Source organism: Astatotilapia calliptera, chromosome 17, assembly GCF_900246225.1.
Source record: "Astatotilapia calliptera chromosome 17, fAstCal1.2, whole genome shotgun sequence".
Taxonomy (NCBI): Eukaryota; Metazoa; Chordata; class Actinopteri; order Cichliformes; family Cichlidae; genus Astatotilapia; species Astatotilapia calliptera.
The window spans coordinates 24,855,609-24,866,866 of record NC_039318.1 but is presented as its reverse complement, the minus strand read 5'-3'; the positions used below and the strand labels follow the sequence as shown (position 1 = coordinate 24,866,866).

Here is an 11,258-nt window from a genome sequence, read left to right as displayed (position 1 = left end):
CTTCACCACTGTTCCAAGTTTTCTCCATTTGTGCATAATGGCTCTCACTGTGTTTCGCTAGGGTCCCAAAGCCTTAGAAATGGCTTTGTATCCCTTTCCATGACTATGTTTCCCAGTTGTTATTGAATTTATTTAGATCGCAGCAATGGTGTGTTGCGTTTTGACATCTTTTAGCCTACTTCCCTTCATCAGATAGGTTTTATTTACATGATTTCTTGATTCAACAGGCCTGGCAGTAATTAGGCCTGGGTGTGGCTCAGTCAATTACTTTTTGGGACAGGTAGGTTTGGATAGCTTTAAGACAATCTTCAGTTGTATAAATCACAACAGCCCTCTTACAGAATACAATACCCCCTATATGAAACAAAGCATATAACTTCCTGCACAGTTGGCATGGAGCTTATTGTACATTAATGCTATTCTCTTCTATTCAGAACCATGTAAAAGAAGTTATCTTCACTTGATGGTCTGACCCTTAAAGCTTCACAGAGCATGCTTATATCTTAATTGATGCACAGCCACTTATAAGGCATTTAAATGTAGGGGGAGTTATTTTGTGCAATACTGGGTGTTGCATCTTTAAATAATGCAATTAAAATGTCCACAATACATGGATAAAAAGTGTTTTCTGATTGCAAATAGCATTAAATACCTATATCAATGCATATGCGCTATCAACACTGACTTAACTGTAAATCCACAACACAGCTGACGAGCTGCAAAGGCAAGAAAATGTAAGTGTGTCACACGGTCTTTATCTTTCCTGCACTGTCTTCACTGTGAAGATCTCTTCAGAAGGCGTTTTCCAGCCTGGTGGCAGACGGCTCAGAGGCATCTTAAATAAAAAATCAAAACACAACATCCAGCCCTGGTATGTCTCCATGGAGCGTGTCTGACATGCCCTACGTGCTTTGTGGTGAATAGCAATGGGACCACCGACCCACAGCTTGATCTGTGAGCTGACAGCACCCATCCCCCCACACGCCCATCTGTGCTACTCTGCATAGTCAAGCAGCCTTGGTGCATGCAGAGGCTCCAGAGTGCTCACAGCACAGAAGACACATGTGAGGTTATCTGCTAATCTCTGCCCATTTTTTTTCTTCTTTGTGCATTTTTAAGCATGCACCAAGGTGTAAACATCCCCTTTGTCTTCAGGATGATAATCACAGCCTTGTTTGTAGTAGATCACTATCAGTGCTTCCTATTATAGGTTTTCTCTCTCGTCAGCCCCGGTGTGAGCAGCTTCATGTCTGGTGTGCAGATCCACCGCATGCACGTAAACACTATTCCTGGAAGTTAATAAACACTTGTGAGTGTAGGCTGGTGCTGATGGATGGACATGAACAGCTCTTCTGCAGAATAAGGTGTAATCAGTGTACTCAGCTTTTTGAAACAGACGAAAATGTTGACTTTGAGTTTCATTGCAATCACTATGAGCACCACATAAACATCTATTAAATGTGTAAATAGGAAAAGAACGTGACAGTCTGAAGGCATTATAAGGAAACATGGTAATGGAGGTATAGGTTACCATTATTATAGATTTTATAACATGCATATTAAAGAACAGGATTATCAGGACAAGCGAATAAATACTACATGAAGTCAGATGAACAGACATGAAGATAATAAATGCAATAAAGATTTGAAAAAGTCTGAAAAACAAATCTAGACAAATCTCTGTGAAAGGGACACCATTGAAAAGCAATACTGGGTGCCCATGACCTTTGGTTCCTCAGGAAGCAATGCTTTAAAAAAGGGTGTGTTTTTGTCATGAAAATCCCTGCATGTTCCCGGGAACACTTTCTAAACTCATCATCTGTGAACATCAGTTCATTATGCCACATATGCCAGTTAAAGTTTTATCATGTCAAGAAGAAGCTAAAATGTGACATATTTTTAATGGAAGATCTTGCATTTTTTTTAGAAAGACAATGCTAAGCCACATACTGCCTCTATTACAATAGCGAGACTTCGTAGTAGAAGAGTCCGAGTAATAAACGGCCCTGCCAGGAGTCCAGACATGTCACCAGCTGAAAACATCATGAAACGAAGAATGCAATGCAAAAAAAAGAATCTTATATGAGACAAATATGGGAAAACATTCCAACATGTGCGTATTTAGACATGCAAAAATCCTCAAATAAGCATAGTCTATGTACCAAAAGCTTCAGTATGCTGGCTAGTTATCCTGATAATTTTAATTTAATTAGCTAGTGATGTGTTCAATGTGCATATGTATGTAAATATACACATTTCTGTCATTTTTTTCTTGGTTTTTACACACCCAACAATTTTCACTGTAGTTCTATCAATCTAGTTTTACTTAGCTTTAGGCTTAGTGTTTTTATTTATTAAAATAATTTAATATAACTGTAAAAAAATACACACGTACACATATTGAATATTTATTAAAGCCTGGAGTATTTCATTTATGTGATTTTACTGTATGCTGAATTATGGTGTTACAGCTTCACCTCCTGATTGAAGAGCGCAAGTGCGCTTACTGTGCGTGGGCGTGAATGGGCAGCGCGCGCACGCTGCAAACGTCAAGACGAGACGAAACGAGGCAGAAGCCAGCGCGCCCCGCCCCCCTGTGTGTTAGCATCATGGATGAAGGTGTAGAAAAATCTGCCAGGTATGATTTAAACAGTAGGCAGCTGCTGGAAACGGGAGTCCAGGGACTCTGCGTCAAGATTTAACGTCTAACTAGATGACCAAAAAGGTAAGATCTAAAAAAAATAATCGGCACGGTGTTGTTACGCTAGTGATGGACGTCTGGTTTCAAATGATCGTTAAATGTGATGCTTTCGCCTAATAAAACATCTATTATCGATACTTTCCCGGGACATTTCTGCATACAAACAGCGTCAATTCATATTTTTACTACTCTGCCGTTTCTCTTCGATGATGTAATGCGACAAAAGATATAATAATATATGTGATGTGAGTGAGATATTTTCACATTAGCAGCCATTAACGTCGGCATCAGTGATATATTCACAGTATTTCATTAAACAGAATTCGCTCAAAAGGATTATTATGGACAAATAACTAAAGTAATCATTAATGTAATGGTATAAATGACGTTTTATTGTTATTATTATCATTGCTGTTGTAGAAAAAGTGAGCCTGGTTTAAACAAATTATGCAAAAAACAAATAAACACATTAATAATAAGAATAAATAAAAATAATAAAAGAAATGTATTATTATTTATTGATTTTTTATAATAATAATAGTAATAATATATTATTATTATTAGCGATTATTACTTAAAAATACTTCTGGTTCTGTTTAAATAAATATTTGATTTTGTAGTGAGATAATTTTGATAATCACCATGTTTTTTTACAACAATTGTTTTTAATAACAATTCTATGGAACTTTGTTTCTGCCACAATTCTTTTTAGGTGTCCAGAAAACTTCAGGTTATTGCTTCAAAACTTATGCTTGTTGTCTTGACATTTTGACTTACTCACAAGTAACTTAAGTTTCAAATAAATTTGACGTTATTATTTTATCCAGTGTTTAGCATTTGGTCCAAGAGTTTCTTTCCAAAAGGTTCATTAATATTTCATTATTTTTATTATAACTGTAATCTTTTTTTTTTACCTGATCTGTTCCTTCAGCCTTTTTGCATTCAGTCCACTTGTTCTATACATTTCGATTATATTGATTTAACATGTTTGCATTAAACAGGTGTACTGTGTTAATCTGAGGCTTGTTTTAATTGTGGTGGAGGAGGTGGAGAACTGCTGTGAACCTGAAGATGAGGCGTCTGTCAAGAAAGAAAGCGCTGAGCCTGGTGAAGGAGCTGGACGCCTTCCCCAAAGTGTCAGAGAGCTACGTGGAGACATCGGCGTCAGGAGGAACAGGTGAGATGTCCCTGCGAGGACAAGACAGCAGGAGCAGCAAAAGGGAGGAGTAACACTCTCTGCTCATCTGTCTCCTCCACAGTGTCACTTATAGCGTTTAGTGCCATGGCACTTCTGGCTGTCTTAGAGTTCTTTGTTTATCGAGAGACTTGGATGAAGTATGAATATTCGGTCGACAAGGATTTTTCCAGGTGAGATGTTATTACTAGGTTATTAAATGTTAATTAATTGTGACTTCAGTCTGTTTTTCTTTTTTACAGTATGATGTCACGGTAATCTTTTTATCCTGATTTCAGTAAATTGAGAATAAACATTGACATAAACAGTCGCCATGAAATGCCAGCGTGAGTATCTCACCTTGTTTGCCGTTGTCAATGTGGAGAAGTTGCTACCTGAAGCGCTTACATCACATTAGCGCACATATTTCATCTCTGATTGTAGATGTGGGAGCAGATATTCTGGACCTGGCTGAAACCATGATCACATCTAATGGCCTGCAGTATGAACCTGTGAGTCAAGCATGTGTCTGAAAAACCTTAAGGTCATTTCTGAGGTGTCGCTTCTGTAAAGCAAACGCTCCTGTTTGTGTCTTGAGCAGGTTATTTTTGAGCTGACCCCGCAACAAAGACTGTGGCAAAGGTAAGGTTTTTGTGCAGTTGCGCAGTAAGTTTGAAAAAATACAAAATTCTGGTAATGCCTAAAATTTGGTTATCAAGTTATAAGAGATTTCTTGTTGTTTGAAAGCTTTTTAAACTTGTTTAGCTAGTTCTGCAGTCTGTTTGTTTTCCAGGACGCTGCTTCTCATACAGAACAGGCTGAGAGAGGAGCACGCTCTGCAGGAAGTCCTTTACAAAACTCTCCTGAAAGGAGCTCCTACTGCTCTGCACCACGGTCAGTCTCCTATGGGAAATAGTTTTTAATAATCACGTCTCCATTCATTTTACAAAAAGGCAAACACATAAGTGCCCACTGGATTTAGAGTGATGGATTTAGAGTCTGTTATAATAAAATGATGTGCTCAAACATTAATGTGCGTAGGAGGATGCCTCCATGGAGCCCCTCAATGCCTGGCAGGATACATGGACACGTTACGTCAACAAGGTAGCAGGAAACCTGCACATCACTGTTGGAAAGTAAGAACCTCTGTAGCGTAATAAGCATGAGACAAACATTTCTGATGCTGGAGACTAATAGTGATTCTTGATCTTTTTAAGGCCCATTCAACCATCCTCACGGGCCATGCACACATTGCAAGCTTTTGTGAGCCACGAGAGTAAGTTAAAATCTGGTTTTCTAATAACACTTCTAATTACACACTTTTATAATCTACAAGCAGGACCAGGGAACATTATCTGTCACCATAATCGGTGCTCCCCTCAGCTCTCCCTTTTTCTGCATTCAGCAATAAATACTGAGGAAGGCCGTGGGCATTTAAACAATGTTTAGACGGTACTAAGGGAACTCAAAGCGTGCCAAGAAAATATCCCATTACATTACCAACAGCAGCCTGATTTTGATAAAAGGCAGTGTGGATCCATGCTTCATGTTGTTTGTGGCCAAACTGTTGAGCTGAATATTGCAGCAGAAATTGAAATTCCAGGTCTGGTGAGGCCTGTGTGAGTCGTAGCCTTAGTTTCCAGTTGACAGGAAGTGGCACCTGATGTGGTCTTTTGCTGCTGTAGCCCATCTGCTTTATGATTTAACATGTTGCACATTCAGAGATCCTCTTCTGCAGTTTTTGGTTGTAACGTGGGGTTATTTGTGCTCTAGTCATTTCCTTTCTGAGAACTGGCTCAAACTACTTATTTTCCAGTTTTGGGAACATTCTTGAGATGGTTGTTGTGGGAAAACCCGAGTCGATCGGCAGGTCTGGAATACTCAGATCAACTTAAATCACATTTCTTCCATATTCTTGATTTGAAACATCAGCAGGTCCATCTTGAGCGTGTCTACATGCTCCCATGTGATTGGCTGTTTAGATATTTGCATTTACAAACAGTTGAACAGCTGTACCTCAAAAAGTGGCTGTGAGTGTATTAAGCATTGTTCTTACACATTTAATAGGGAATAATTTAACAAAAACCCCTGAAAACATTAAAGATGTCAAATATGTGAGCCAGATTTAATGGCATTGGAGATAAAAAGTGTTTTTCTGTTACTAAAAGAGACCAAAGTTGGCCAGATGAGAGCCTTAGGAAATCGAGCTTATAAGGTCCTGCTACTAGTTAGAATGATTGTCCACAGCCTTGATTGAATCTGAGGGTTCTCTCATCTTTGCATTACAGCGTACAATTTCTCCCATCGAATCGACCATTTATCTTTTGGGGAGGAGTTACCAGGCGTCATCAATCCTCTGGACGGCACAGAGAAAATCACATATAACAGTAAGTCACATGATTTCAGAGGATAAAACATGCAGGAACATTTGAAAAGGATTTTCCATTGAATGAATGAGTGCATTTTTTTTTTTCATAAAACCCTCAATTATTGTTTCCTGTGTGCTTGCATCCCAGATAACCAGATGTTTCAGTACTTCATTACAGTGGTGCCCACGAAACTGAAACACATACAAGATATCCGCAGACACACACCAGTTCTCTGTGACTGAGCGAGTGAGTAGCTGCTAAGCGCAGAGCTTTAAACACAGCCCAATGTTGTGGACAGCAAGTAGACTAACCACCACAATGTCTGCTGCCAAGGAACGGGTGATAAACCACGCCGCGGGCAGTCACGGTGTTTCCGGCATCTTCGTCAAGTACGACACCAGCTCTCTGATGGTGACGGTCAGCGAGCAGCATATGCCGCTCTGGCAATTCCTGGTGCGACTGTGTTGGTATAATCGGGGGCATATTCTCCACCACAGGCGAGTGGGCTTGGACATTTAGAGCAAAACAATTAAATATGGTTCTAGCTTTGAATTCATGCAGTTATTTTATTCTTTTTTTATTTTACTGTGCTCTTCTCACTTTAAGGGATGCTTCACGGGCTCGTTGGCTTCTGTTTTGATGTCATCTGCTGCCGCTTCAAACTGGGACTCTACAGGCCCGGAGAGGTGCTAAACCAGGACGCACAGCTGCCACCAGATGAATAATCTGAACCCACCACCATACTCCTCTGCTGGCTGACAATCCCCCTCGGTAGTAGACGCCGATGTCCTCGGCCTGCACGGGTGACTCCGACAAATAATGATCACAGTTGCTGCTTTCTCATCAGAAACTTGAGTTCGGATTTTCAGATATTTGTTTATTTATTAGAGTTTATAAAGGTTTTTCCATGCCAGCCATTACCGTACTGTATATCACAATGTTTTTCTTCCAAATGACCAAAAACATAAAAAAAATAGTAGAGTTAGCACTAACTATTGCACTGTAGGAGAATGTGTACCCTGTGACTCTGGTCACATTTGATAACGGTGATGCTGACAGTTATGTTAAACTTTAAATTCCCAGGAGGTCATTTAGCACCGCTGGTTTGTTTCACAGCATTAAAGTGTAAAAAAAAAGAAAAGAAAAAAAGAAGCCCAAAACAAATAAAAGTTGATTCCTAAATGAAATAACATGCAGATGGTTTTTAAACAGGTAAACCATGAAATGATGGCAGTCAGGTTCAAGAAGGATGACTGAGCAAGTGTCATGTTGCCTATTAAGCAATCCTCTATAAGGAAGACTTATTTATTTTATTTGACTTATTTCAATAAGTCAAGAATGTCTTTAGCAGGTCTACCACATGACATGAGTCTTTATTTAACAAAAATTGAGCCAATGTGTCACTAAATAGGCCCTTACTGCTTCCAGGAGCTGCTAATCAAACCTGCTTGATTAACTGATCATCAGCCAGCTGGCTTGGTCAGAACTGAAGTGGTTCCAGGAAAAATATATCTTTCGATTTTCATTTTCTCCTCTGTAACCATGAACGAGTGAGCTGGAAGGCGAGCATGAAAGACTGCAGCACATGTGCACCTTTACTCTTCGAGTTTATTTCAGTTTTGCCAAGCAGACTTGAAAGTGTTGTCAGAGCAGGGAATACAGGCAGTCGGACGTTTTGCAAATGACACCAGAAGAAACATGAAGTCATTGATTAAGTGATGCCGTTTGTTACATACAGTAACAGTAGCTCCAGTCTGGGGTTTATGGCACCAACAGTGCTCTGCGTTTGAGAAAAAAAGAAAAAAAAGAAAAAAAGAAAGAAGACAAGACAGACACACAGAAGAGCAAAACTCCATACTGACAACATCATTAATATAGCCCTGTAGCTCTTTGAGAACAATCTGATGCAACTGCTTCATCGTGCAGGCCTTGTACGACGTTTCGGGTCTGAAATTAAGAGGACGGTTATCATGATTTCACCAGACATGGGCTTTGCATAAACATTTAGTTTTGTCCCTTTTTCTCCCATAAAGACTCATCACTGTTAAGTATTTTTAATTCTGTCAAGAGTAATGCCTTGCAACATATACCATACTGTACACAGCTGTCTCATTCTTTCAGTAAAAATCATACCAGCCGGTCACACTTTTGGTACACTCTGTGGGAAGCTCTGAAGACACTCAACCAAAATAAATCAACAGTCAAATAAAAGTTTTTGGTAATCTATAAGAATAATATGCAAGCATCTATTTACAGATATTCCAAATATGCAGAAAGGATGTAATGCCAGTAGAGTTTTAACGTGTTCCCAGCCCTTTACTTGGGACTTTTCAAATATAAATCTGGACTCATATCTCATGGCTCTGTCTTGGTCCAGTTATCTAGTTTTTACTCAATTTAGGAAGAATAATTTGAAACTGGGTCATGAACTTTCACATATATATGCAGATGCAGCTCAACTCTGATTGCTCAGTGCCCTGCCCCTTTAAGACGATGAAGCTGAAGTACTCTGGCATTGGGGATACAATGCCAGCTTAGATTGTAATTTAACCAGTACTTTTAAATTAATTATTCTGCAGAAGCCTCATATTCACACTGTATGTGATTTAAAAGTACCTCACGAGTCTTTAGATATCTTAGTCTGCGTCCAGAAATCAGAAGAGAAAAGAGCCTTAATCTGCACAGGTGTGGGCCTTTTTTTTTTTTTTTTTTTTTAAACTGCAAGCTGTTGGACATCCCAGTAACTACTTCTTTCCATTTTCTTTGGATCTACTGAAGTTGTAGTGTGTGTGTGTCTCTTATGCACTAACATAATGTTAAAATCACAGTGGTAAAAATCTTTTTTTAAACAATTTTCCAGCAGTGTTTGAAAAACCAGGGCTCGAGATATAACAACTGTATTTATAGGAACCTCAAAATCGGACATTGTCTTCTGAACAATTTGACCCATTTCCCCAAAATTGTTTGGTTTGGTAAATAAAAGTGCACTCTGTTGTGCAGCAGGCAATAATTTCATCCAGACAGTTTAGATTTTTAGTGGTACCTAATGGGTACTGCCAACTCAAATTTCACTCATGTTTACCACTGTGACAAGGCTGGTGAGGTCTCCTCAGGATTTCAAGTGACCTGACTTTCTATGCAATTAAACTGCCCTCTCCAACCCCACGCTGTAAGGCGTGGCATTCCTCAGGGCTCAGTACAAGGCCCACTTATTTTCTTTCATCTTCCATTGGATCATTTTAAATATGCATTATTAAATGGATCAGTTTGTCGTAGCAGTCCATTTCTCCATTCTGTGAGGTGAGGCATCTCTTATGGCTTTGTATTTAGGGTTTTAGGAAGAATTACTTGAAATTGGGGCATGACTTTTCACTCATATGCAGATGACACTTTACTCTGATCACTAAATCATAATTAATATCTCAGGAGCACTGAAAACATCTCTGGATAAGTTGAATGGGTACCACTGCTCAAATATAACTCATGTTTACCACTCTGACTTGATACTACACCAAACTGCCCTCTCCAACTTCACTTTATAAGGTGAGACATCCCTCAGGACTCAGTAATAGACCCACTTTTTTCCCTTTTTAACCTCCACTGTGTTGTGCACTTGCAACAAGGGCATGAATTCAGGCTCCTTTGCTGCAAGTAGCTGCAATGGTCTTCAACTTTCATCTTCTATACTATGAGGCATTGAACCATTTTAACTGAATCACTCGCTCCTGCTTTGCCTGTGAAATATCTTTCCCTAACGTGCTAACCTTTTGGGGAGTTGTCTTCTTACAAAGTTTGCTTAGAAACTGTTGGGAAACAATGTGCAGTATATACTGGGCTATACAAATAAAGTTCACTCTGATTTACTCTTATTTATAAATTCTACACAGCCAAGGTCTACCACATATAGTCGGACTAGCCTTTGGCGCAGGTATAAAGATGTAAAAGTAGTAAACTTAGTTTCAGTACAAACTGCTGTACAAACAGGCAAAAAAGTGGATGAGCATTCAAACAAGACGCACGGACATCAACATCTGCGGTCATAAATAAGTGACAACTGTAACAATAGGAAAGGTGGCATCTGTATTTGTAGCCATAGGTGACTCATGTAGTTTGAGTTTAGCTTTAATACTATTCTTAATATACTTCAGATCGGTATTAAGATGGAAAACCACCGGTGAGTTTTTTTTGGGGATGTTAAAAAGGCAGTAGATGCACTCATTGCAAAGACATACAGATATCGGAATCACCCGTGTATTGAAGACAAGAACTGGAGATCCCCACAGTAAAAAAACAAAACCGAAAAAACAAACAAACATGAACTACAATGATCTCATAGAAATTTTCCTCCAACGATGCAGTGCCAGTATTATTCAAGTATGAAAAAAAGTACTTACAAGGCAAGGCGATGTATTGAGATTTAAGAGGGTGGAAAAGAAAATGGAAATCACACGAAAGGCTTATTGTTGCATATATAATTGGCCACTTTGAGACGAAAACAGTAGGTACAAAATGAATGACAACACTTCTTTTTGGACGGGGTTGGAGATTGAAGAGTGCACAAACCGATGACAGATATCCAAACTGAATGCTTAATTCATGGCTAGTAGACCTCATTTTTCCCTTCTTCTTCACATAACTGCCACCCCCACGTGTGCAGAGCCCCGCTTGTCCACATTAAGAAGGATTTAGAGTGTCCACAGTGGATGTTTTCCTCCTGCTGACAGCTAAAGGCGAGGGCTGCTGACTCTGGCTTGAGGCGGTGAGGAAGACTCAAATGGTTAAGGTGCTGGATGCACGGAAGTAGGAGAGGAACTTGAAACAGAGGCTGACCACAAAGTACCAGATGTTTCTGGCCATCTGGGAGCGGGCGATAAACACCCTCCAGATGAAAACGATCAGCAGGGTGTTGAAGGTGTAGCGAATGTTTCTCAGTCTGGAAGAAGACAAGAGGGAAGCAGATTAAAGACTTAACATACAAGTTCTTAAAAAGCTTAAAGATGTAAATGAGATGATA

At 39.4% G+C, this 11,258-nt stretch overlaps 1 protein-coding gene and 1 pseudogene across 1 annotated transcript in view; one reads left to right on the top strand and one right to left on the bottom strand.

The window, feature by feature from the left end:
- The first annotated feature begins 3,617 nt into the window (after positions 1 to 3,617).
- LOC113008685 (endoplasmic reticulum-Golgi intermediate compartment protein 2-like) lies at positions 3,618 to 7,019 on the top strand (annotated as a pseudogene).
- A 3,995-nt stretch (positions 7,020 to 11,014) lies between these two features.
- LOC113008684 (lysine-specific demethylase 7B-like) overlaps positions 11,015 to 11,258 on the bottom strand; it is an 18,566-nt gene continuing 18,322 nt past the window's right edge. The window contains 1 exon segment of the mRNA XM_026146303.1: positions 11,015 to 11,177. Coding sequence (XP_026002088.1) covers positions 11,015 to 11,177 — 163 coding nt within the window.